Raw genomic sequence first — 27,669 nt, forward strand, 5'->3', positions numbered from 1 at the left:
GTCTTTCTCAGGCCACCCATCAAAAGAAGTGTTGCTGCCTTTCTGAGGCTGGGAAGTCAGGGGTTTTCTTGTTGTAGGTTCCTTTCTGATTCTTATATATACATTTTGTATACATTTGTACATCTTGTATATATTTAACATTGCTGGCCTGGGTCTAGTGCTCATTTAATTCAGCATTGCTATGTAAGCAATAGCCTGGGAGATGGGACGGTGAGTTATATTGTCACTTTTAAGAAATCTAATTTATCAAAGAATCTTTTCTTTGTTTCTATTTCTTTTTGTTTGGTATTTTAATAGTATTTATAACAGTCAGGGTGCCGTTACAGAGGTCTAAGTTGCTTGACGGGGATGGCTGGCTTATTCCTTTGTTCCCCTCTTTTGGTAGGTCGAGCCGATCCAGAGTGTATGCTGGGCCATCTGCTGAGAATACTCTTCAAGAACGATGATTTCATGAATGCGGTAGGTTTGCTGCTTACTTTTCTCCCGATTATCATCAGTAGATGCTGTACGTTATTGTTGTTTTTCTAAATAGTTTACTTTCTCCTGAGGCCTTGACAAAGGTGGGAATAGAGTGGATAGGTTTTTAATTTGGTGAAATGAGAGTAATCATGGCCTCATCCTTACCAAAGTCCCAGGTATTTTCTCAAGGTGTGTACTTTGTTCAGTTGAATATTGGTGAGAGCTCCCAAGGCACCTGTGTTTATCTTTGGACAAGATGATTTTGAGTTTGGGAATATGAGTCCTCTTGGGTTCCTCAATAGAAAAATAAGTGATGTATGCGGCACGATTCTGCATTGTCACTGCATTGTGCTCGTTGGGAATGTCGATGGAGAGAAAGGTGCCTTCTCTAACTCGGGACTGTTGAGAAGTAAATGAGGGGAAATACACACACACACATCTCCCTCACAGCTCCTAGACATAGTCATTGTCCAGTATCTGTGGCTGTTTTTGGAGGCAGAATGGCATGATGCTTGAGGACATGGGCTTTGTCCGGTGGGGAGGATCCATGTTTTGAGTTTAATGCATCTCCATCATTGACTGATCTTTAGGCAACTTAAGCTTCTCCAGGCTTTATTTTCCTGATCTGTAAGGTAGGGGTTGATAGTTCTTACCGTAAAAGGTTTTTATGCCGAAACCGGTTTGGCTCAGTGGATAGAGCGTCGGCCTGTGGACTGAGGGGTCCCAGGTTCGATTCCGGTCAAGGGCATGTACCTGGGTTGCGGGCACGTCCCCAGTGGGAGATGTGCAGGAGGCAGCTGATCAATGTTTCTAACTCTCTATCCCTCTCCCTTCCTCTCTGTAAAAAATCAATAAAATATATTTTAAAAAAAAGTTTTTATAATCCTTGAATGAAATTAAGCTTGAAAAGTATTTAGCACAGAACTTGGTTCATGAGAGCTCAGTATATTAGCTATTATTATCTATACTAGAGGCCCGATGCACAAAATTTGTGCAGGTGGGCGGGGGTCCTTCAGCCTGGCCTGTGCCCTCTTGCAATCTGGGACCCCTCGCTCCTAACTGCCCGCCTGCTCGCTCCTTACCGCCTGCCTGCTCACTCCTAACTGCCCACCTGCTCCCGCCTTGCTGCTCCTTAGTGCTGCCATAGAGGTGGGAGAGGCTCCTGCCACTGCTGCTGCACTCACCAGCGGTGAGCCCGGCTTCTGGCTGAGCGGTGCTCCCGCTGTGGGAGCACACTGACCACCAGGGGGCAGCTCCTGTGTTGAGCATCTGCCCCCTGGTGGTCAGTGCACGTCACAGCAACCGGTCATTCTGGTCATTCTGGTCTCCTGCCCTAATGGTTGCTGGGCTTTTATATATATAGATTGTATTAACTTCCCAATTTATTTCTCTATTATCAATGTATCTTCTCAGCTTCAGATCACTTCCAGCTGCTTTCCAGACAGTCCCACTTGGCTATCCCCCACGGACACCTTGAATTCCACGTGTCTAATTGTTTGGTTCACAATCTCTTTCTCTTGTTCTCTAGCTCAGTAATGTGTCCTTGTCTAGCCAGCTAGAAGTTACCTTCTATTCCTCCAAACTCTCTAATTCAGTGATTTTATCATTCCTCCTCCTTAGCCTTCACAAGTTTCTCCACTTCTTTCTGCCCTTATTGCCAGACCTAGGTTTAGCCACTACCATCTCTCACTTGGCTACTTCAGTAGCCCCTATGGTTGCTGAGTTGTTTTGGGGGAATTTGATTGTAAAGCTGCAGAAGAGATTACATATGATGTCATGGCTCAGTGGGTTCATAACTATAGTAATTAAAGGTTTGCCTAGCCAGTGTGGCTGGTCATACCTGGGTTCTGTCTCTCGCCCCAATTGGAGACAGCCAGCTGGAGCAGCTCAATGGCTAAGCTTTGAACTATGAACCAGGAGGTCAAGGTTTCATTCTCAGTCAGGGCACTTGCCCGGGTTATGGGCTCGATACCCGGTAGGGGGCATGCAGGAGGCTGATGGATGATATTTTTCTCTCATCGATGTTTCTATCTCTCTATCCCTTTCCCTTCCTCTCTGAAATTAATAAAAATATATTAAAACAAATAAAAATCAATAAGTACATATTTAAAAATAATAAAGGTTTAATTAGTAATTGTTAGGTACGGTCTTCTTTAATACCTTGTAGGCAAGCGATAAGAGTATATTAAGGATTTGTTAGGCTTTATTAATTTGACTGGGTTGAATTTTAAACAAAACATATTCCTTTTCTGTCCTGGACGGGTAGCTTGGTTGGTTGGAGTGTCATCCCATGCACCAAAGGTTGTGGGTTCATTTCCCAGTCAGGGCACATACCTAGATTGTCGGCTTCATCCCCGGACAGGGCTCGTATGGGAGGCAACATTGATTCTCTTTCGTATATTTCTCTCTGTCTTTCTTTCCCTCCCTCTCTTCCTTCCTCCCTTTCCTCCTTCCTCTCTCTAAAATCAATAAACATATCCTTGTGTGAGGACTATAAAAAAATAAAAACTATTGCTTCTTTTCTTTACAGCTGGTGAATGCATATGTAATGACAAGCCGAGAGCCCCCTTTAAATACTGCAGCTTGCAGACTTCTACTGGATATCATGCCAGGGCTGGAAACTGCTGTTGTTTTTCAAGAAAAGGTATTTATGAAAAAGAAATATCACCTTACTTTGTAATTGAGTAGTGATATGTTGATTTGCCTTTGTTAAAATAATTGTTACAGTTTTTTCTTATTATAATAGTAATATATGTTAAAGAAATGGAAGAAATCAATATAGTAAGGAAAAGTTATTTATTTTTTCCTTTAACATATATTTTATTGATTTCAGAGAGGAAGGGAGAGGGAGAAAGAGATAAAAACATCAATGATGAGAGAGAATCACTGATTGGCTGCCTCCTGTATACCCTCTATGGGGGATTGAGCCTGCAAGCTGGGCATGTGCTCTGACTGGGAATCAGTCAGTCAGTCACCTCCTGATTCATAGGTCAACATTCAACCCCTGAACTACACTGGCCAGGCATGAAAAATTTAAACAGTAATTATTTTAATGAGTACTTGTTGCTTGGGTGCCACAAAAAGTATTTCAGAGAATAACATTGTAATTATTGCTGTAACTTGCAGTATTGTATATTAAAATCTTCAATTAGCTACCATTGCAGGAGACCAAAAAAAAAAAAAATGTCTATCCTTGTCAAAACTTTTAATGTGATTTCATAGTATTTTCTTATTCATTTCTGTAAAATTGATAGTAATGTCTCATCATTTATTTTTTTATATATTTTTATTGATTTTAGAGAGGAAGGAAGAGGGAGAGAGATAGAAACATCAATGATGAGAGAGAATCATTTATCAGCTGCCTTCTGCACGCCCCCTACTGGAGATCTAGCCCGCAACCCCGGCATATGCCCTTGACCAGAATTGAACCCGGGACCCTTCAGTCCTCAGGCTGATGCTCTGTCCACTGAGCCAAACCAGCTGGGGCTCATCTTTTATTTTTTATTCCAATAATTTGAGTCTTCTCTCTTTTTCTTGGTCAGTCTAACTAAAGATTTGTCAATTTTATGGGTCTTTTCAAAGAACTTTTGGTCTCATTCATTTTCTGTATTCACTATTTTATTTATCTTCACTCCAATCTTTATTTCTTTTTAAAAATATATATTTTTATTAATTTCAAAGAGAGGAAGGGGGAGGGAGAGTGATAGAAACATCAATAATGAGAGATAATCATTGATCAACTGTGTTCTGCATGTCCCTTACTGGGGATTGAGCCCACAACCCGGGCATGTGCCCTGACCAGGATTCGAACCGTGACTTCCTGGTTCATAGGTCGAAGCTGAACCACTGAGCTATGCCTGCTGGGCAGGAGTTCTCAGCATTAATAATGTTAAATGTGCACTGTAAACTTCAAGAGGGATGTAAAAATTTTATTGCTCCCCACTTGGTCATGGAACCTTTGTGGTCTTAACACCTGAAGTAGGTCTGTATTATGTGGCTGTTGATTTTTAGCTTGAGTTATTTATTTATTTATATTAGTTAAGGTATTACAAATGTGTCCTCATTCTCCCCCATCAACCCCCAATTAGCTTGAGTTTTAACATCTAAATAGGATTGTATTTCACAGATACATAGATATTTAACTGAAACCATCTACTATTAGACACTTAGTTTATTTGCATTTTTAAATTTTATGACCAACATGAAAATATTAATTTTTTTTTCATAAGACTGAGATTTTTGCTTGTATCTTTAATTATGAAAATAGTTTTGCCCTAACTGGTTTGGCTCAGTGGCTAGAGTGTCAGCCTACGGACTGAGGGGTCCCAGGTTTGATTCCGGTCAAGGGCATGTACCTTGGTTGCGGGCACATCCCCAGTGGGAGGTGTGCAGGGGGCAGCTGATTGATGTTTCCAACTCTCTATCCCTCTCCCTCCCTCTCTGTAAAAAATCAATAAAATATATTTAAAAGAAAAGAAAATAGTTTTTTTCTGCAGGCTCGATCCCAGTGTGGGGTGTGCAAGAGGCAGCTGATCAATGATTCTCTTTCATCATTGATGTTTTCATCTCTCTCCCTTCCTCTCTGAAATCAATAAAAATATATTTTTTTAAAAAAGAAAAGGAAATAGTTTTTTTCTGAATTGTACTTTTTCATTTGCTTACTATAGGAAGGAATTGTCGAAAATCTTTTTAAATGGGCCCGAGAGGCTGATCAGCCATTGAGGACGTATTCTACTGGACTATTAGGAGGTGCTATGGAAAATCAGGACATTGCTGCCAACTATAGGGATGAAAATTCACAGCTGGTAAGGACTATATTAAAATGAATTTTTGTATAAGATGGGAGAATAATCAAGTTTTTTCTTGCTACTTAAACTTGAATAGGTAGATCTTATTACCTTATACTGGAGTGTACCTGTAATTTCAGTATTTTCAGATTACTTTTCATAAGAGTTTTGATTTTACTTTTTTTTAACTTGGAAATGCTGTTTTTCATCTTGTCAAGGATCATGATAGTTAATATACCAAATAAAAAATAGTACCATTTCCTTTCCTCCCTAACAGTGGGTTATGAAAATTTTAAAACATAGGACGAAATTGAAAGATTGAAAGAATTTTACAGTGAACAGATGTATATATACCACTTAAATTGTGAATATTTTACTATACTTATTTTATTACATATTCATCCATTATTGTTTTTTTAAATGCAGTTCAAACTAAACTGCCGGCATAATCCCTCTTTTTTTTTTTAAACATATTTTTATTGATTTCAGAGGGGAAGGGAGAGGGAGAGGGAGAGAGAGATAGAAACATCAATGATGAGAGAGAATCATTGATCAGCTGCCTCCTGCACACCCGCTACTGGGGATTGAGCCCGCAACCCAGGCATATGCCCTTGGTCAGAATCAAACCCGCGACCCTTCAGTCCGCAGGCCAATGCTCTATCCACTGAGCAAAACTGGCTAAGGTTCCCTCTTTTTTTTTTTTTTTTTTAAGAGTTTTTTTAAAAAAAATATATTTTATTGATTTTTTACAGAGAGGAAGGGAGAGGGAGAGGAATAGAGAGTTAGAAACATCGATGAGAGAGAAACATCAATCAGCTGCTTCCTGCATACTCCCTACTGGGGATGTGCCCGCAACCAAGGTACATGCCCTTGACCGGAATCGAACCTGGGACCCTTCAGTCCGTAGGCCGACGCTCTATCCACTGAGCCAAACCGGTCAGGGCATAGATATTTTTTATTGATTTCAGAGAAGAAGGGAGAGGGAGAGAGGATAGAAACATCAATGATGAGAGAGAATCATTGATCGGCTGCCTCCTAATCGAGCCCACAGCCTGGGCATGTGCCCTTGACCGGAATCGAACCCAGGACCCTTCAGTCCGCAGGCCAGTGCTCTATCCACAGAGCCAAACCGACTAGGACCCTCTCTCTTTTCAAAACTAAGCACAATACCACATTTTAGGATTGGCTCCAAAAATAAATACTTAAAAGTAAAAATAAAAAATAAATGATGAACTTGAAAAACAGATTATGTAACCACGTATAATGTAGATGGCCATTTCTATAACTTATAACAGATACAAGTTTGAGAAACCACATTTAATTTTCAAAGACACTTAAAAGATTGTAAATACTGTATATTTTAGTGTCTGCCTCTTTTAGGTGTGTTGGTCCATCCAGTTCATCTTGATCCTGAGAGGTCAGTTGTGAATGATGTAGTTTATGTGCAGGTCTTCTGGTTTGAGTTCTCTGGGAAATTTTATGTTAGCTGTTGCTTATTTTCTCAAACTGTAGGAATCAAGTCAACATATTTATTAAATCTTTACTGTTACCAGGCATTGGGATAAGTGCATCAGTATCTAGTTCTCTGTAAGTGGGAATAAATATTTGTTAAGAATCATTTAAATTATGATGCAGAAGAGACAATCCCGTTTATTCCAATATCTGTTGATAGGTAGCAATTGTGCTTCGAAGACTTCGGGAGCTACAGCTTCAGGAAATGGCTTTGCGGCAAGAAAGCAAGCGTCCCAGCCCCCGAAAGCTCTCCTCTGAACCCCTTTTGCCTCTGGATGAAGAAGCGGTGGATATGGACTATGGCGACATGGCTGTAGATGTAGTGGATGGTGAACAAGAGGAAGCCTCTGGAGACATGGAGATCTCCTTTCATCTTGATTCAGGCCAAAAGACCAGTAGCAGAATGAACTCAGCAACAAAACCTGAGGAAGGAGGACTGAGGAAACACAAGTCAGCGAAGCAGGGTGACAGAGAGAGCTTTCGGAAAGCCAAGCAGAAGTTGGGTTTCTCATCATCGGAACCAGATCGCATATTTGTTGAGCTGTCTAATAGCAGCTGGTCAGAAATGTCCCCGTGGGTGATTGGCACCAATTACACCCTTTATCCTATGACTCCTGCTATTGAACAGCGACTTATTCTCCAGTATTTGACTCCTCTAGGAGAATACCAGGAGGTAAGCTTATTGGAAATAGTATGTTCTCCCTTTGGAGTTACTGTGCTTATTTCTGTGATATTTTATGGTAACATTTCTACAATGATGTGTTTTTACTCTGATACAAAAAAGTCTTTGCCCCAAACTGGCAAACTGTTATACAGGTTACTTCTGATAAGGCCTGTTTGATCAAAGTGTGTTGCTATGTTTATCTTCATAAAGGAGGTAGGGAAGAAGGGCCTTATTTCTTCTAACCTCAAAATGGAAGAGGAAATAGGTGGAAATAAAACCAAATGTTAAGACTTGTTCTTGGTCTTCATTTCAGTTACTCCCCATATTCATGCAGCTTGGGTCCCGGGAGCTGATGATGTTCTATATTGACCTGAAGCAGACCAATGACGTTCTGCTGACGTTTGAGGCACTCAAGGTACAGTTCTTACCAGTATTTGGTGACTGAACATTTTATCGACATGGATGTGCCTATGTGTTTTGGTATATAGCATCTTTGGGTTTTCTCTTGCCAGAAATATCAAAATAAGAACAAACAAAAAGTTCTTGTTTAGGTAGAAGAGATGGCTCTTACCAGGTGCCTCTTGTGGTAGTGACCTGAGAAAAACCACACGCAGTGGCCTAAGTGTTAGAGGGGAACAATACCTGGTATGGCTGCTTTTTGGGGTGGGAGTGTGGTAGAGGTTTGTGTAACACAAATGAGTATAGAGGAAGGGATTTGAATACTATAAGTCTGAGTCTGGGTGTTGGGAGAACTTCTGAACAGGGCACATATCTGTTGTTTTTGCTACTGACTTTGGGGAGATCTGCACGGGTAACAATTCATGTAATTGTAAATCTGTGTTGTTTTATCTGTTTCTTGTGCCTGTGTCACCACCCAGAAGACATGTTGGAATGAGAAACGGGAGAGGGTGCTCTAGCTCTTCCAAGGTCCCTCCTCATCAGCCTGGATTCAGAGCCATTAAGCAGCCTGCTGCTTGCATTGCACTCCCTGCCCTTACAATTGCCGAGAAGATAGGGTCTACCCAGAGAGGCTAGTGGGAATTGAATAGGGAGTTAACAAAAGTTAAGATAAACTTTAAAAGTATATTTAAAGTGCATTTTGGTTCTAAAAATTTACTAGTTTTGTTAATTTGCTGAAGATTGTTCTTTGGAGAATATATTTAGGATCAGTGTAAATGAAATGACAAGACAAAAATGGAATCTTAGAGTGTTTTTTTATTTGTTTTTCGTAAGCACTATTTGTTTTACTTCTGTTAAGAGGATTCCCTGTATTTAGCAGCTTAGTTTAATATTTTGGAATTGATCATGTGATTTTTCTAGATCAGAGATTTTGAATCTTTTTCATCTCATGGCACTCATAAACTAATTAATGGAATTTATGTGGCACACCAAAAAATGTATTTTTTGCTGATCTGACAAAAAAAAATAGGTATAATTTTGATTCATTCACATCAGATGGCTGCTGTTCTGTTGGCTGTTGTCATTTCTTTATTCGGTAATTTAAAGGAAAAGAGGTCAGTGTCCCTGGCTAAATAGTCAGGTATTGCATGTCTTAAAAATTCTTGTGGCACACGGGTTGAAAATTGCTGTTCTAGATAGTTCTATTGTAACATGTGTCACCTTTGTTTAGCACCTAGCATCTCTCCTGCTCCATAACAAGTTTGCCACAGAATTTGTTGCACATGGTGGAGTACAGAAATTACTGGAAATTCCTCGCCCCTCTATGGCTGCAACTGGTGTATCCATGTGCTTGTATTACCTGTCCTACAACCAGGATGCCATGGAAAGAGTAAGTCCAAGTCATCTACACTAATAAAAGAGAAACATGGTAATTAGTGTCACTCCGCTACCCTTCCCATTGGCTAATCCCCCTGTCACTCATAGAGTAGGGCCGAGATATGCAAATTAACTGGCAGCCAAGATGGCGGCCGGCAGCCAGGCAGCTGATGCGAACAGGGAGGCTTGCTTGCTTCAGTGACGGAGAACTCCAACGTTCCCCGTGTGACTTGCCGGCCTCTCAGCTGCAACTCTCAGCAACTATGTTGCGAATAAAGAAGCTAAAAAAACCCCCAGAAACCTGCTTTACTCAGCGGAGCTTCAGCCAGCCGGACCGCAACATTGTATCAAATACAGACGGTAAAGCCGAAACCGGTTTGGCTCAGTGGATAGAGCTTCAGCCTGCGGACTGAAAGGTCCCAGGTTCGATTCCGGTCAAGGGCATGTACCTGGGTTGTGGGCACATCCCCAGTAGGAGATGTGCAGGAGGCAGCTGATCGATGTTTCTCTCTCATCGATGTTTCTAACTCTCTATCTCTCTCCCTTCCTCTCTGTAAAAAAATCAATAAAATATATTTAAAAAAAAAAAATACAGACGGTAAACAAAGGCCAGAAACCTGTTTTCAGCAGCCGAGGCCTCAGAGCTAAAGCTGGCCCAGAATAAAAAAAAAGAAAAAGAAAAAACGGAGCGGTTGGGAGCTTCAGTCCCAGCCTGAAAACAGCCCTCAGCCCCTCAGCCAGACTGGCCAGGCACCCCAGTGGGGACCCCCACCCTGAAGGGTGTGTGACCAGCTGCAAACAGCCATCATCCCCTCAGCCAGACTGGCCAGGCACCCCAGTGGGGACCCCCACCCTGATTCAGGACACCCTTCAGGGCAAACCAGCCAGCCCCACCCATGCACCAGGCCTCTATTCTATATTGTAAAAGGGTAATATGCCTCCCGGCACCAGGATCAGCGGAGCCGCGAGGCCTCCCTGCACCGGGATCAGCGTGACGGGGCAGCGCCCAAAACCCCTGATCGCCCTGTGGCTCTGTGTGTGACAGGGGGCGGGCCCCCCCCGCCCCCCCACGGGCCCTGCTCTGTGTGTGACGGGGTAGAGCCATAACCTCCCCATTGGCCCTGCCCTGAGTATGAGCGTGGCGGCGCCCCAACCACCTGATCGGCCCTGCTCTGTGGGTGTTAGAGGGCGGCGCCCCCCCCCCCCCCACGGGCCCTGCTCTGTGTGTGATGGGGTAGAGTCATAACCTCCCCATCTGCCCTGCTCTGAGTGTGACAGTGGCGGCGCCCCAACCCCCTGATCGGCCCTGCTCTGTGGGTGATAGAGGGCGGCGCCCCAACCCCCTGATCCACCCTGCCCTGAGTGTGACAGGGGACGGTGCCCCAACTCCCCTATCGGCCCTACTCTGTGAGTGACAGGGGGGAGCTCCTCAACCCCCTGATCAGCCCTGCTCTGTGCATGACACGGGGGAGCTCCCCAACCCCCTGATTGACCCTGCTCTGTGCATGACAGGGGGGAGCTCCCCAACCCCCTGATTCACCCTGCTCTGTGCGTGACAGGGTATGGAGCCCCAACCCCCCTGATGGGCCCTGCCTTGAGTGTGACGGGGCGGTGCCCCAGCCCCCCAATCGGCCCTACCCTGAGCGTGACTGAAGGTGGCATCACAACCTCCCAATCCGCCCTGCTCTGTGCATGACAGGGGAAGGCGCCCCAACTCCCCAATCGGCCCTGCTCTTGAGCCCGACCAGGGGCTGCACCTAGGGATTGGGCCTGCCCTCTGCCACCCGGGAGCAGGCCTAAGCCAGCAGGTCGTTATCTCCCGAGGGGTCCCAGACTGCGAGAGGGCACAGGCCGGTCTGAGGGACCCCCCCTTCCCCCGAGTGCACAAATTTTTGTGCATTGGGCCTCTAGTTCAGGTATATGGGAATGGGATGGGTGGGGGGACAGCCTAGCATATTTATAGAAAAACTTTTGGATAAGAAAAAAAAAAGGAGTAAAATGTTTTTTTAAAAAAATATATTTTATTGATTTTTTACAGAGAGGAAGGGAGAGGGATAGTTAGAAACATCGATGAGAAAGAAACATTGATCAGCTGCCTCCTGCACACCTCCTACTGGGGATGTGCCCGCAACCAAGGTACATGCCCTTGACCGGAATCGAACCTGGGACCCTTAAGTCCATAGGCCGACGCTCTATCCACTGAGCCAAACCAGTTAGGGCTATTTTGCATTTTTTAGTCAATTTATTTTAAAAGCAACAGGTGGTGCTTTGTGTGTGTTAACAAATAGTTTGTGGTGAAGATAGTAAAATCATTTTAGTTGTTCTCAGGGCTCTACAGGCTCCCAGTCTAGTTCTTATGTTTTTCCAGTTCAGACTTTTTATTTACTGATTTTAAAAATGTGTAAGCTGCCTGACCAGTGTTGTTCACTGTTTGAGCGCCAACCTACTAGTATAAACCAGTAGGTTTGATTCCAGTCAGGGCACATGCCCAGGTTGCAGGCTCAGTCCCCAGTAGGGGGCGTGCAGGAGGCAGCCGATCGATGATTCTTTCTCATCATTGATGTTTCTATCTCTTCCTCTCTGAAATCAATTATATATATTAAAAGGTGTAAGTAGATCGGTAGATCGTACATTTAAAAGTAATGGGTCCCCAGACACCCTTGGGGGAATCTTATTTCTATACCTGGAACGTTTCTTTAATATTTCATGTGATGTGGCTTTTTTGGTAGAGTGAAGTTGGTAAATTCTTTTGGGCCTATGTCTTTGTTCATCTTTGCATGTGTATTAATAAGGTAATGTTTTGATTTTAATGTTTTTTCCTCTTGAGATCAACATTATGCAAGGGTATGTAGTCTTTTAAGAATAGTAACCTAATATGTGTGCATATATAGAAAGCAATTATGGCTAAGATAGAGAGAAAGTACCAAGCAAACCTGGGCAATGCTTTAGAAATCCTTGTCTGCCCCACAGAATGTGTGTGAATGAGCCAGAGAGCGAATGGCTGCTCCACCTGTAAACTCAGTAGCAGAAGGCTCGGCCGCTTTTACACCCGGGACAGCCCCTTACTCTCTGAGCCTCTTCCTCATCTGTTAAGTGGGAATCCTAATAGCTGTGTAACAGCATTGTGAACATTAAAGGATGGACATATTTGCAAACTTTGGTAGTGAGTGTAAGTCGAATTTAAATAGTTATCTTAAATGTAGATTGTTTTAAGGTTTGGACTAGATTGTTATAAAATTTCACTTGTAACTTAAGCTTTAAACTCAGAATGACTTGACCAGGTATGATCATTGTATTGTGCAGAAGTGTCTATTGACACTGGTGAATTTTTCATCTTTTGCAAAGGTTCTTTTACCCTCAAAATTTAAAAATTGTTTTATTATTATATTTTTCAGGTTTGCATGCATCCCCACAATGTTCTGTCTGATGTGGTGAACTATACCCTGTGGTTAATGGAATGTTCTCATGCCTCAGGATGCTGCCATGCTACCATGTTTTTCTCAATCTGTTTCTCCTTCCGGGCCGTGTTGGAACTCTTTGACCGCTATGACGGTCTTCGTCGACTGGTGAACTTGGTGAGGTTCTTCAGTGGTTTCTTTCTGCAAGAAGTAGGGGTCCTGCTGGTCTTGGCTGCCCTGCAGTGAGAGGAGGCTTACTGGAGGAAGTTTGCTATCTGTTTTTCTCCCTTCAGTCACAAGTTTCTCTTCCTCTTAAGTGTTTAGAGGACTCTGTGCCATTACAGACATGCCTTGAATTTAGTAATCTTACAGGGGGAATTGCAGTCAATAATCTCGATCTTTCTAAAAACAAAAGGTTTTGTGCCTGTATGTGTTTAAACAGGATTGAAGGCTAGGTAATCTTTCGATATGGGTTTACTGTTTTGCTTTCATATGGCCATTCTTAGCATGCATGGAAAGATGTGCAGTGTTAATTGGCAGTCTCGTTGAACATAAAAGTTTGCTGAAATTTTTCCCCTTTTTTCTTCCTATTGGTTGTCTCCTCCCATTTACCCCCCCCGCCCCCCGCCTTTGTCTAATTCTTTTGCTTCTTTCTTAATAGATCAGTACTTTGGAGATTCTAAATTTGGAAGATCAGGGTGCACTTCTGAGTGATGATGAAATATTTGCTAGCCGACAAACTGGGAAACATACCTGCATGGCCTTGCGCAAGTACTTTGAGGCTCACCTGGCCATTAAATTGGAACAAGTGAAGCAGTCACTTCAGAGGACTGAGGGTGGCATTCTTGTGCATCCGCAGCCCCCGTACAAGGTGAGAGGGCCTTACTTGAAAGGAGCTGTTAATGCTCTATACCACTGGTGGGCCTGAAACTCACATTCACATCAGTGGAGGCTGCAGAATGTGTATTGTTGTATTATGCTTGTCCCTGTGGAGGCAGATTACCTGAAAATGGATGCAGCAGGTGTATTTCAAGGATGCATTTTATTCCCAGTTGTGAGTTGCTACTTCTCTGGGATACTCATGAACTGAAGTGTGTGTAAAAGGGCGGTCTTTTATGAAAAGTAGTACATGCCCTACTTCCTATGTGAAATTTCTGAAAGGTGCATCTATAACTTCATTTCTCAATCATTTTTGGACTTGCTATAAAAATCACAAGTTGAAAAGAAACCCATTATTTTACATGCTGCTTTTTTTTCTTCTTAAGCTGGGAAATTAGATGCATGCACTAACAAATTGAACATTCTGTTACCTTTTTGGATAAAATGTACCATGAGTCCAGTTATAAATGAAAGGTTAAACATTCAGTTTTTCACATGTGGCCTATAGACGGAAGGATTGTGGAAGTTGAAAGTTGTTATTCCTTAGCTTTATTGTTAAAACCTGTTGGCCATTGAGCTTCGCTGGAGAAGGTAGCAGGCAGATGGTAGAGTTCCTTACTAATATGTCTCTCTCCTTCTAGGCGTGTTCGTATACTCATGAACAGATTGTGGAAATGATGGAGTTTTTGATAGAATATGGCCCAGCGCAGCTCTACTGGGAGCCTGCTGAAGTCTTCCTCAAACTTTCTTGTGTCCAGCTCTTGTTGCAGCTTATCTCTATTGCCTGCAATTGGAAGACCTATTATGCCAGGTGGGACCAGAGGGAGGTTTCCAAGAAGATTAGCTTCTGCTTTCTGCTGAGGTTGATGTTGGTTTCACTTAGTGTATGCTTAACAAATATTTGGTGAACAGAATTGAAATTTTGGGCTCAAAGCTGAGAAACTAGATTAAGCATGATGATACCTTTATTAATTTACAGACTATTCATTTATATTTATGGTCCTGGTGATTGTAAATACTGCACACAGGTAGGGGTCAACTTCTGTACTCTGAGAGTTACATAATTTACGTGGCGACAGCGCAGAGGTAGGGTGGAAATCCTGTCTGAGACGGGTCCAGTGTTCTTTGGTATTAGACTTTAGATGTCTCTGCTGCTTGACAGTCATAGAGAATGTTTCTCTTATCTTCACATGAAAGTGTATTTTTTGCTTTTGATGTGATTTTCACAGTTCAGTTAAAAGCAGCCAGCGGAGCAGGATGAAGCTCTGAGAGGACTGCTGATTGAATCAGGAGGGTGGGTGGGTTTTATAGGATGAGGATGGAAAAGGAATTAAAACGATATTTTGGTAAAGATGGAGTCTGAAGAGAAAATAAAATAAAGTTTTTATATATAGTGGTTCTTCTAAAAAATATATTTTTGTTGATTTCAGAGAGGAAGGGAGAGGGAGAATCATTGATCAGCTGCCTCCTCCACTCCCCCCGCACTGGGGATCGAGCCCACAACCAAGGCCTGTGCCCTAGACTGGAATCGAACCTGGGACCCTTCAGTTCCCAGGCCAATGCTCTATCCACTGAGCCAAACCAGCTACAGCTCTGGATGGATGACTTTCCCCATCCATCCATTGCCATAAAGACCAGAGAGGCTGTTTATGGTGCGTATAGTTTGTTTGCTAAATCCCAGGATATTAAATCCAGGGGATACTTTTGGAGCATCCAGTTTCATACTTTCTGATCTTAGGACCACTTTCCCACACTAAAAATTATTGCGAACTCCAAAGAGCTTTTGTTTTGTGTTATATCTGGCGATATTTACCATATTAGAAATTAAAACAGAAAATGTGAATATATTTATGAATTTATTTAAAAATAATATGAATCCATTGCATGTTAGTATTTTTTATGAAAAATTTCCAAAATAAAACCAAATGATTTCAGCAAGTTTTTAAAATGTCGGGCCTAATCTCTTATATTTGTTTTTATATTTAATCTTTTGTGACATCACACATGACACAGCCCCTGGATAGCTCCGTGAGATACCAAGAGTGGGACAGGAAACAGCATCTTACTATTACTATGAAAACAGCTTTCATATCATAGAACCTTCTGAGAGGGTCTCAGAGACCCCCAAAGGTTCCCCAAACACACTTTGAAAACAGCTGTTTTGGGGTATTAAAGTAGGTTATTATATTTACCTTGAGAATTTTGTTTAAAAGGTGATGAAAACTCAAAAGATAATGAGGAAGGTTATAAATACATTTTGGACTGGTAAAAACTTACAGGGATTATTAAGAATATATAAATATGTTTGGAATATGTCCTTTAAAGTTTTTTTAAACAAAATTAAATATTTGTTTTTGCTTAGAATATATAAAGTCTTACATAAAAGAAGGAAATTACTTTTAGCCACTGTTAATTTCTTCAGTCTTTCTAGAATGTATGAAAATGTATATAGTTGAGGTTATAGTATTTAATCATACTCATCTTTTTTATGAAATACTTTAAAATATAGAAAGATATAGAGATGCTATGACTGCTCCATACCCAGGGTTGGCATGTTGCTGTATGTGCTTCTCGGAGTTCTTTTGCATTTCCTGCCTCCCCAGAATGGCCAGTCTTCTGAACTTGGAGTGCGTTCTCTCCATCCATGTGTCTATACTACATATTTGTGTGCACATGAACAATAATCTAGTCCTCTTTTGTATGTTTTTACATTATATCAATATCCTCTGCATCTTTTGCAGATTTTTTTCTCATGTTTTTGAGTTTTATATGTGTTAATATTTATTTGAACTCTTGCATTCCTATCTACAGTTTGTTCTATTGATGGACATTTAATGTTTGTTGTGGGTTTTTATTTTTTGCTTCCAAATGAGTGGTACCATAAAACTCTTTTTGGAGTCTTTAGCAAGTATGTCAAACTTGTGGCCAGTGAAATGAGGCATGCAGCCCGCCCCACCGTCCGCCGGTTTGACATACTTGCTAAAAGGATATGTATACAATTGTGTCTGCATTTCATCTTTATCCATGTTGCCAAAGGGCCTGGAAAATGACCTATCATTGTCTTGTCCCATCGGCAGTATATGGAATTTTCATTTCTCTACCTTCTTGCCAGTACTTCATATTGTCAGATTTTATATCTCACATTTTCTGTTCATTAATGTTGAATTTTGAGCCCTTTCCCTTGTCCTTTAATAAGAGTTCTTTGAAAACAGTTGTCAATACCTGCAGAATAGTTCATCATTTGAGTGTATCATAACTAATACATGTATTCCTGTTGTTTAGGTAGGCTTTCTAATTCTTTTCTTATTCGTTTGTATGATGTGATAATGGACATCTGAATACATAAATACTTGTTTGTATGTCTGATTATTTCCTTAGGACAGATTCCAAGAGGTGAAATTCCTGGGCCAAAGGTTAAGAACATTTTAAGAATCTTGTTTCATATTTCCAGATTTTCTAAAAAGAGTGTCCTAATTTCTCCCCCAACAAAAGTTTGAGAGCAGTAGTCTACATTGTCACCAGCATTGGGGATTATCCTTAGTTTGCAATCTTAGCAGTTTGTTAAGTGAAAATGCCATCTCCATGTTTTTTGCAAGTAATGTCACAGTGAATTATAAATCATCTTGATGTTGTTAGGGACAGAGCCACACAGATAGTGATTCCAATCCATTCTCTCTCTCTCCCCCTCTTTTTTTAACTGTTGTTTCTTGTGGCTGTATCCTATTTCTCTTTGACTAATTCTTCTTCCTGTCCAGGAATGACACTGTACGCTTTGCTTTGGATGTCCTGGCTATTCTTACTGTTGTGCCAAAAATCCAGCTCCAATTGGCAGAATCAGTGGATGTGCTCGATGAGGCTGGCTCCACCGTCTCCACTGTAGGTAGGTTGTACCTTGCCATTTTGTTCCTGGTTGGTCTGGATTTGTTTTCCTTTGCTATTCTGTTTGTGGTTACTTAACTGACCTAAGTAGTAAGAAGATAGTAGGGGAGGGTACCTTGCCTGTCCCATCTAAGCCATGCCATACAGTTTCATATAATGGAGTCATGTTAGTGACCTTGTGTTCTGAGTGGTACAGGCATTTCTGCTGTAATAGTGTAAACCTTGTACTCTGTGGAGTCACATGCAGAAAATGAGGTGCATAGGAAAAATGGTTGGGGCAGATAGTCAAGAACTTAAGCAGCTTTGTAATTTAAGCCCTAATAAAATTAGTAATCGACAAGCCGCTCAGAATGGATAGAAGCTGTCACACACTACAAAAGGATTATACACTGTTTGAAAATGCTATACTCCATCAAGAGCAGGGCTGATGAGGGTTGCTGCTAAAGTGAGCATGGAGGTAGCATAACCAGCTGTGGGTCCTGGGGGGCACCTCTCTGGGGAGAGTGCAGGGCACAGCCACTTGTTTTTGACTTTTCCTCATGAATAGCAGAAAGGTTCTGCTGCCACGGGAGCAGCCAGGCTGAGGGTTTTTCTTTCCTGTCGAAGGTTTAATTTAGTCCCACTATTTTTCATCTGCTTACCTCGGAAGAATTGCACATTTACCTTAGTGACCCTCACATAAGTATGGACATCATCCTCCCATTTAACCATTGTACGTAAGGTATTGCATCATAAAGGTACATGATAGTACAACTGATTGTATTTTACACAAACAATTTCTTGTACATTTTTTTAAACAAGTGTGGTAGTTTTAAGTGGAACAAAATGAGTAGAACTTTCAATTTTATCTCTGAAGCAACCATTGAAGTTGGCCATGAGTTTTGTGAGAAAGAATACAAAATGTATTGTTTCCTCCTTCCCCCCTTTCCTATTAGGTATCAGCATTATTTTGGGAGTGGCTGAGGGTGAGTTCTTTATCCATGATGCTGAGATTCAGAAGTCAGCACTTCAAATTATTATCAACTGTGTGTGTGGCCCGGATAACCGAATTTCCAGTATTGGCAAGTTTATCTCTGGAACGCCTCGGAGGAAGCTGCCTCAGACTCCCAAAAGTAGCGAGCACACCCTGGCTAAGATGTGGAATGTGGTCCAGTCCAACAATGGCATCAAGGTGCTTTTGTCCTTACTGTCCATCAAGATGCCCATCACAGATGCAGACCAGATCCGGGCCCTGGCCTGCAAGGCCCTGGTGGGCCTGTCTCGAAGTAGCACTGTCCGGCAGATCATCAGCAAGCTGCCCCTCTTCAGCAGCTGCCAGATCCAGCAGCTGATGAAGGAACCTGTGCTGCAGGACAAGCGCAGTGACCACGTCAAGTTCTGCAAGTATGCCGCTGAGCTCATCGAGCGGGTGTCAGGGAAGCCCCTTCTCATAGGCACCGATGTGTCCCTGGCACGACTGCAGAAGGCAGATGTTGTTGCGCAGTCAAGGATCTCCTTCCCTGAGAAAGAGCTGCTTCTGTTGATACGAAACCATCTCATTTCTAAAGGACTTGGGGAGACAGCCACTGTGCTGACCAAAGAGGCTGACCTGCCCATGACTGCTGCCTCCCACTCTTCTGCCTTCACCCCAGTCGCTGCTGCTGCTTCTCCTGTCTCTCTCCCCCGGACCCCTCGCATCGCCAACGGCATTGCAACTCGACTGGGCAGCCATGTGGCTGTGGGTGCCACTGCCCCTCCTGCCCCCACTGCCCATCCTCAGCCACGGCCCCCCCAGGGCTCACTAGCTCTGCCTGGCCCATCTTACGCGGGCAACTCCCCTTTGATTGGCAGGATCAGCTTTATCAGAGAGAGACCATCACCCTGCAATGGCAGGAAAATCCGAGTGTTGCGGCAAAAGTCGGACCATGGCGCCTACAGCCAAAGCCCAGCCATAAAAAAGCAGTTGGACAGGCATCTTCCTTCCCCACCTACGCTGGACAGTATCATCACAGAATATCTGAGAGAGCAGCATGCGCGCTGCAAGAACCCAGTTGCCACCTGCCCACCTTTCTCCCTCTTTACTCCTCACCAGTGTCCTGAGCCAAAACAGAGGCGGCAGGCGCCCATAAACTTTACCTCCAGGCTGAACCGCAGAGCATCGTTTCCAAAGTATGGCGGGGTGGATGGCGGGTGCTTCGATAGGCACCTTATCTTTAGCAGGTAAGGAGGCCCTATCAGCAGTGATTAGTCCGGAAAACCCTTTATTGGCCTGAAATACCAGAGATGGTCGCTTTATGTGACTAGATGAGCAATGTGACTGTTCTCCCTTTTGTTAACCATGGGTTCCTTGTGTGACTGTTCAACATATTGATTGAATACTATGTGTTCTTATTACAACTAGTATGTTTTCTAGAGCCTATGGGACCTGCTGTCTCTAGGGTCCCCAGCTTATTACTGTGCTGGTTCAAGTGGTCTCTTTTGGTTCTTTACAAATCTTAGGTAAAGGTCACGGCGTTGCACGCTTTAGACATGGGAACTTTATTGTTTAAACTTGTGGATGGAGGTCCTTTTCTCTCATTTGAAATGAAAATGAACTACTAAAGGTCATGTGATGTGTTGTGATGTATTTGAAACATAAAAGCTCTGTGTTTTTTTTCTTTCTTCCTTGTAGCAGAGTTTTCTTTTTCTGAGTCCTTGCACCTTCTTTGTCTCTGGTTCTCTTTCCTTGGCGTAGGTTCCGTCCTATCTCAGTGTTCCGGGAAGCCAATGAGGATGAGAGTGGCTTTACCTGCTGTGCATTCTCAGCCCGGGAGCGGTTCCTGATGCTTGGCACCTGCACTGGGCAGTTGAAGCTCTACAATGTGTTTAGTGGACAGGAGGAGGCCAGCTATAACTGTCACAACTCGGCCATCACACACCTTGAACCTTCCAGGGTAAGGGTCCCATCGTAGGTTGTTTGCAGTCATTCTTCTAAGATGGGTTGGTGAGCTTTGGCCCCATTGGCTGGCTGGCTGCCTGTATGTGTACATAAAGTTTTATTGGAACACTAGAGGCCCGGTGCACAAAAATTTGTGCACTCGGGGAGGGAGGGGGGGGTCCCTCAGCCCGGCCTGTGCCCTCTCACATACTGGGAGCCCTCAGGCGTTGACCCCCATCACCCTCCAATCGCAGGATCGGCCCCTTGCCCAGGCCTGATGCCTCTGGCCTAGGCGTTCGGCCCGGGCAGCGGGGACCCGCAGCTGCAGTGGCCCCACGATCGTGGGCTTCGCTTTAGGCCCAGGCAAGGGACCCCTAGCTCCTGGGACTGCCAGCTTCGACCGTGCCCAGCTCCCATCACTGGCTCCACTCCTACTTCCTGCTATCACTGGCCAGGGCGGAAAAGGCACCTGATTCTCCGATCATGGCTGGGGGACAGGGCAAAGGCGGCCCCAGGGCCGCCTTTGCCCTGCCCCCCAGCTCTTAGCTCCCCCCTGGGTTTCTGATCACTGTCAGTGGCAGGGGGCTTCTTCCTGCTTTCCCTTTGGCCTCCCTGCATTGTGCCTACATATGCAAATTAACCGCCATCTTGTTGGCAGTTAACTGCCATCTCAGTTGGCAGTTAATTTGCATATAGCCCTGATTAGCCAATGAAAAGGGTAGCTCGTACGCCAATTACCATTTTTCTCTTTTATTAGTGTTGATGAGAGGCCCGGTGCACGAAATTCCTGCATGGGGCGGGGGTCCCCTCAACCCAGTTTGCACCCTCTCTAATCTGGGACCCCTTGGGGGATGTCCAATGGCTGGTTTAGGCCTGGTCGCCCCTAACTACCCCCCTGCTGGCCTGGTCGCCCCTTACTTGCCCCCCTGCCGACCTGGTTGCCCCCACTATCCTCCTCCCCCACCAGCCTGGTCGCCCCATGCAGCCTGCTGCTTTGTTGCTTGGTCGCCTCTAACTAAGCCCCCTGCCGGCCTGGTCGCCCCATGCAGCCTGTTTGGTCATCCACTCGGTTGCGATGGTCACTTAGGCTTTTATATATAGAGAGATAGATAGCCATGCTCATGTGTTTATGTATTGTTTGTGGCTGCTTCTGTGCTACAAAGGCAAAGTTGAATAGCTGCAACCACGTGGCCCACACAGCAAGTATTTTATCTGGCCTTTGAAGTAAAAGTTTGCCAACCTCTGTTCTAAGACCTGGAGATATATCTATTATCTATCCATGTATCTATCTATGATCTATCGATAAATATAAAAATATGTGTTTATATATATCTGTACGTATTTTAATTTGCCTCAGTTGGAAACTGAGGTTACCAACTGTGAACATAAAACTTTTTGTCCGAAATCTCAAATTACTGTGAATTTTAGGAAAATAAGCATTATATGATTCCAGTGGGTCATAGTTTATTAGAACTATTTTGTGGATGGAATTGATACCTTTACTATTCCTAAAAGTCAGGACTATTAGGATGACAGAATAATTTTCCTGATTTTAGAGTAAAGGAGGCTTATCCTTTATTGAGTTTTCTCTTTGAAAAACCTTTAAGGGTCCTGGCTAGAAAGTGTAGCCAATGTTTTCAGTTCACTGATATTTCAAGGATGAGGAATATGGTCAAATATTAATAAACGAGGAACCATCTTGGTCTCTTTCCAAGTTTCCCCCTCTTACCTTAGCTATTGTATTTTATATTACTAGCTCAGTAGGACTTAGTGTTATCTTAAATGCAGGTAACTTTTAGGATGCATGTAGATATATTCTCACACTTTCAGACCACTTCTTGGTTCCTGGCATTTTTCTTTATAATTCATCTATATTTTTAAGATTGCGTTTTAAAATGCTGATGGCAGACAGTGAACCCCAAGTTGGGCCTCCTTCTTCTTTCAGGACGGGTCCTTGCTGCTGACATCCGCTACGTGGAGCCAGCCTCTGTCTGCACTTTGGGGAATGAAATCAGTGTTTGATATGAAGTATGTATCTACTTGTACAACCTAGTCTCTGTGTTCATAGTTTACCTATTTAAACCCCCTTCATCCGATTTTTAGAGCCTTTGGGAAAAGAGAAATGCTGTGAGTTATTGCTAGTTTCTCTCTTCCTCATCTGTGGCTCACGTTTAATAAGATAAGGTTTTAACTTTGTTAATTCCTAGATATGCTGACTAGGAATATACATTCCCATCACACAGCAGATCCTTCCCTCATCCAGAATGGCAGATCAGCCCTCACCGGGTTGGCTCAGTGGATAGAGTGTTGGCCTGCGGGCTCAAGGGTCCCAGGTTCGATTCCGGTCAAGGGCATGTACCTTGCTTGTGGGCACATCCGCAGTTGGGGGTGTGCAGGAGGCAGCTGATTGATGTTTCTCTCTCATCGATGTTTCTAATTTTCTATCCCTCTCCCTTCTTCTCTGTAAAAAAGTTAATAAAATATATTCAAAACAAAACAAAACAAAAACAAAATGGCAGATCATTTATTTTCTCCCATTGACATGTGACAGCTGCACACTTTGCTGGGACATAGTTCAAAGGCACATGTGCCTTATTAGTCATTTCTTTTTTTGTTTTGTTTTTTGTTAATCCTCACCCGAGGATATTTCTCCATTGATTTTTAGAAAGAGTGGAAGGGAGAGGGAGAGACAGAGAAACGTTGATTGGTTATTTCCTGCACCCTGTCCAGGGATAGGGAACCTGCTACTAAGGTACGTGCCCTTGACCTGAATCGAACCCGGACCCTTCAGTCTGCGGGCCGGTACTCTCTCCACTGAGCCAAACTGGCAGGGCTGTTAGCAAGTCCTTTAATCAACTAATTCCCATTGATGATTTTGCATCTGCTTGGATGAAGGGAATTTTCTTTTTAATGTTAAGTGTCTGATACTTTCCTCTCTGGGAGTGACAGTCTCCAGGTGAGTGTGCTTGGGCATGAGCCTGAGGATCACCTTTCTTTTCAGTCAGTTGAGTGATTATGTCCTGAGGCGGCCGCCTGAGTGCTTCTGTCTGTCCGCAGGCATTCCTTCACAGAAGATCACTACGTGGAGTTCAGTAAGCACTCCCAGGACCGCGTCATCGGCACGAAAGGAGACATCGCCCACGTAAGTCCTGAGCCCTCTGCTTTCACACTGCACTGAGTCTTCTGTATTGAGTGTGAGGACTTAAAGGGTCCTGGGGCAACTAGCAGTTACCCCGCGAGTCCTTCTGGTTCGGGTCTGCAAGTGTAAGGAAGTAGGTAGTTCTGAGCTGTCCAGACGAAATGTAAAGAGAATGAACAGGAACTTCATCTGGCAAGTTGAGAAGATGTCATTAGTACAGCAGATACTTTAACCCATTGTACGCCATAAGCGCCAGTAGATGCAAGCTGCGGACCTTCTCCACATGCCACGTGTGTCTATAAAAAAATGTTTTCCCTAAGTGGCAGTTCTGACCAACTTTAAAGTCACTTTTTGTGAGAATTTTCAGCTAAAAATATTCAAGAACACCCGAATTGTGAGTAATATATTTATAATATTCATTGAAAATTGATTTTTTAAATTAAATTCAAAATATCGTGGTGTGTGGGAATGGTTTCCGTTTTGGATACATGGTAGTTAACTGGTTAAAATACTAAGTTTTAGATGAAATAAAGTACCAGCCTTTATGGGACTCACTGGGGAGACAGTAAATAAAGAAGCAAATAAGTGGTGTATCAGGTAGGTGTTGCTGAAGAACAGGAAGCAGGGTAAATGGTAGAGAGTGCTGGTTAGTGTGTGGAGCACTTGTGTTTACTCGTGGATAGCTGTTGTGCTTAAGCGGTGTCTTGAAGGAGGTGTGGGTGCCATGCAGATATCCAGTAAGGCAGCAGGAGACCCCAGGAAAAAGGTGTGCCCTGGAAGATAAGGGAAGACTTTTAAGAAAGGATGGATGGATTGGGTCAGAAACTGCTGACGAGTTCCATACGATGAGAATTGAGAGGTGACCTTTGATTTAACAACATGGAGGTCATTGTTAACTATGTCAGGAGCTAGTTCTCTGCAAGTTCCCATGGGATAGAAACCTGATTCGAGTGGGTTCATGAGAGAAGAGGAGAGAAGCAGATGGCACTGCGTATAGACAGGTCTTTGGAAGTGTTTTGCTGAAAACAAAGCAGACAGGTGGGTAGTAGCTTGAGGTGAGGGATTTGGGGTGGTGAAGTATTTCTCTTAAACTTTTGAAAGTGTTAAAATATGTGGAAGAGTTGAAAGAATAGTACATATACCTGTCACCTAGATTCATCAGTTTAATAATTAGCCATATTTCTGTGTAAATGTATGTTTTTTTCTGAATCATTTGAAAGTAAGTTGCAAATATCATGATGTTTTATTCCTGTCTTACAGCATATATTAGTATATCCTAACAGTAAGGACATTCTTACATAGTTACACTCTGTTATCCAGGTTAAGAAAATTCATAGTAATTCCCAGATGTCATCCAAATATCCATTCCATACTCAGTTTTCCTGATTGTTCCTGATATGTTCAGTTTCAAATGTTGTTTTTTTTTGGAACCAGGATCCAGCCAAGATTCACATATTCCATTTGGTGGTTGTGTCTCACTAATGTTTTAAAGCCAAGAATCATTTCTCCAATTTTCATGACATTGACTTTTGAAGAGACCAGGCTAGTTGTCTTGTCCCATGATCTGGATTTGTTTGTTTCCTGTAGTGTCTCCTTATTTGTTCCAATATTAGAGGAGGATTTTTTAAAAAAAGATTGAAAATATAGCATGTCTGTAAGCTGATGGGAAAGATCTGGTCTTTACATGGGCTGCACATTGTAGACTTGGAACTTTTAGTATTTAGGGCTAAAGTATGTACATTGGGAGATTTTTAAGGAGAAAAGGGCACTTGATTAATAATGCCTTTTCCAAAGAAGTTACCCTTAAGATACTCTGTGGATAATTGCTGGTTAATCCATGTGGAGAATCTCTCAGTTTCAATATTAGAAACACGCTCTGTTTCTCGAAAGGGAGTGGAGGAAGAAGGTGGTTTTCTCTTCCCTGTTGCAGTGACACTTCTCATTGTCCTCCCTGTGAGGACTCTTCAAACCTTGAATGGGAACCAAAGCACTTAAACTTGGCTATGATGGTTGTGGTCTTCCTGTTTTCCAGTTTATCAGGGCTTTTGTAATTTTGGTGGGTTTTGGAAAGCATGGGAAAGATATTTTATACAACTTCTCTCTGAATTTGTCAACGAATGGATTGGTCTGATTTTTCTCTTCCCACCCCTTCTTCTCTAAAGATTTATGATATTCAGACTGGCAACAAGCTGTTGACTCTGTTTAACCCAGATCTTGCCAACAACTACAAGAGGAACTGTGCCACCTTTAATCCTACAGATGATCTGGTCTTAAATGATGGCGTCCTCTGGGATGTCCGCTCTGCGCAGGCCATCCACAAGTTCGACAAGTTCAACATGAACATCAGTGGTGTTTTCCATCCGAATGGGCTGGAGGTCATCATTAATACCGAGATTGTATCCTTTATACCCGGGTCTTACTTTCCACTTCTCTTTGTGATAGAGAGTACCTGTCAATACCTGTTGAAAGTATCTACACAGGTCACACTCTGGTGCCTCTGCTTTGGTTTGCAGTGCTGTGCGTCTCCAGGGCCCTCACGTCCCTGTTGGTAATTACCGATGACTCTCACTGCATGTTTGTGTTGTGAATATTGACCAGATTGCTGCTTTTCGTTTTCCCAAGTATTGAAGTGATTTTCATCTATCTTCAGAAGGATTTACTTGTGCTCTATAGAAGTCAGTTGGTAGGCGTAAGAGTAAAATGAAGTTCTACTGAGAGGAAGGGAACTCACGTAGCTTTTATGTATGTGAGGATACCGAAGGAGATTTTTAGGGACATTATTCTATAACATGCTTTTATTTTACCCTGATCTCATTGACTTCTAAACCATCAATACCAGTGTGGGGGAGAGGTGTGGAGGGCGGGAAGCAGTATTTCAGAATTCCCACCAGGTTGTTAGATAAGAAGTTTTGTATAAAGTAGCTTTTCTTAAAAAAATAAAATAAAATAGTTTTTCTTGACAACCCCCCTCCTAGTGGGACCTTCGCACTTTCCATCTTTTACATACAGTTCCTGCTCTGGATCAGTGCCGAGTAGTGTTCAACCACACGGGGACAGTGATGTATGGAGGTAATAAACTTTTTACTTTCTTTCTCCCTTCTCTCCCCCCTCACTCAGTTTGATACTTCCTTTTTGGAAAGTGCTCTCAAATGTGAATTGGAAAGCATTTGGAAGTTGTGGTATAAAAGATAAAATGATACACAAATGATGACAAAAAGAAGATGAAAAATATATTGATTTAGGGTAAGAGGCCACTGGCTTTGCAGATGAGTAAATCTTGTATAGACAGAAATTTCATGCAGTGGTTTCCCAGGTGTGTCATGGACTTAAAGAAAAAGCTTTGCACCTGTTGTCTTGTGATGTTGTCCGCCTTCACCCTGTCACCACTTGTTGGGAGCTAGATGAAAGGTTAAGGATATTGTGTGCTGTTCGCTGGGATTTACAAGGAGGACACCTGTGAATAGGGGATGTTTTGATTCTAATAGTGTTGCCCTCCCCTGCTCTTTCCCCCTTTCCTCCCCACCAGCTATGCTGCAGGCAGACGATGAAGATGACTTAATGGAAGAAAGGATGAAAAGCCCTTTTGGATCATCCTTCCGAACATTTAATGCAACTGACTACAAACCTATAGGTAAGCGTGAAGGGGCAGACCTTGATTGTTTTGTTATATTTTGATGATGTAATTTTCATTGAAAAGCAGAGGAGTTATGGAAATATTTGTGACCAGTCGCCTTGAATTCCTTGAGAGGAAAAGCGGATTTTAAGGTCACAGCAATAGTCCAGTCCCGAGCCTTGTCACGTTGTTTTCCAGCAACCATCGATGTGAAGCGGAACATCTTCGACCTGTGCACAGACACCAAGGACTGCTACCTGGCTGTCATCGAGGTAAAGGCGCTTCAGAAGCCTGCTCTTTGGTTGGGATGTTTAGGGTCACTGCACCACAGGAATGTTGATCGAAGTGAGCTATGTTATAAAGTGGCTACATTCCTGAGGGGAGGTTATTGATAACCTCATTTGCTGGGGTTTGGGAGATCTGCAGTATAAGAGGAATAAGAAAATGCTAATATAAAACAGCGTGGAGAGTCCTGTCTCCTACTGTCTTGGATTCATGTCACGCTTTTTTAGAGGTGTCTGCCTCTCACCAGAGCCAGACAGGTTTGTTCCAAGCATGGTGGTCTCTCGTGTTTATATTCCTCACTAGCGCAGCCTTCTTGACCTATTTGTCATTCCTTCTCTGTGTTCTAGGTATCACATTTTTAGAATCAGTTCAAGAATTTGGG

At 43.0% G+C, this 27,669-nt stretch overlaps 1 protein-coding gene across 1 annotated transcript in view; it reads left to right on the forward strand.

Annotated features, from left to right (window-relative positions):
• Nucleotides 1–27,669, forward strand: part of DCAF1 (DDB1 and CUL4 associated factor 1) — a 54,502-nt gene that overhangs the window by 18,315 nt on the left and 8,518 nt on the right. The window contains exons 4-21 of the mRNA XM_059664633.1: nt 386–459; nt 2,990–3,103; nt 5,127–5,264; nt 6,919–7,431; nt 7,736–7,837; nt 9,053–9,211; nt 12,594–12,773; nt 13,258–13,467; nt 14,117–14,286; nt 17,231–17,355; nt 18,290–19,553; nt 20,068–20,266; nt 22,196–22,278; nt 23,308–23,392; nt 25,552–25,785; nt 26,365–26,458; nt 26,916–27,020; nt 27,201–27,274. Coding sequence (XP_059520616.1) covers nt 386–459; nt 2,990–3,103; nt 5,127–5,264; nt 6,919–7,431; nt 7,736–7,837; nt 9,053–9,211; nt 12,594–12,773; nt 13,258–13,467; nt 14,117–14,286; nt 17,231–17,355; nt 18,290–19,553; nt 20,068–20,266; nt 22,196–22,278; nt 23,308–23,392; nt 25,552–25,785; nt 26,365–26,458; nt 26,916–27,020; nt 27,201–27,274 — 3,923 coding nt within the window. The remainder of the gene's footprint in view (nt 1–385; nt 460–2,989; nt 3,104–5,126; nt 5,265–6,918; nt 7,432–7,735; nt 7,838–9,052; nt 9,212–12,593; nt 12,774–13,257; nt 13,468–14,116; nt 14,287–17,230; nt 17,356–18,289; nt 19,554–20,067; nt 20,267–22,195; nt 22,279–23,307; nt 23,393–25,551; nt 25,786–26,364; nt 26,459–26,915; nt 27,021–27,200; nt 27,275–27,669) is intronic.

This window comes from Myotis daubentonii, chromosome 14 (genome assembly GCF_963259705.1).
Source record: "Myotis daubentonii chromosome 14, mMyoDau2.1, whole genome shotgun sequence".
Lineage (NCBI taxonomy): Eukaryota > Metazoa > Chordata > Mammalia > Chiroptera > Vespertilionidae > Myotis > Myotis daubentonii.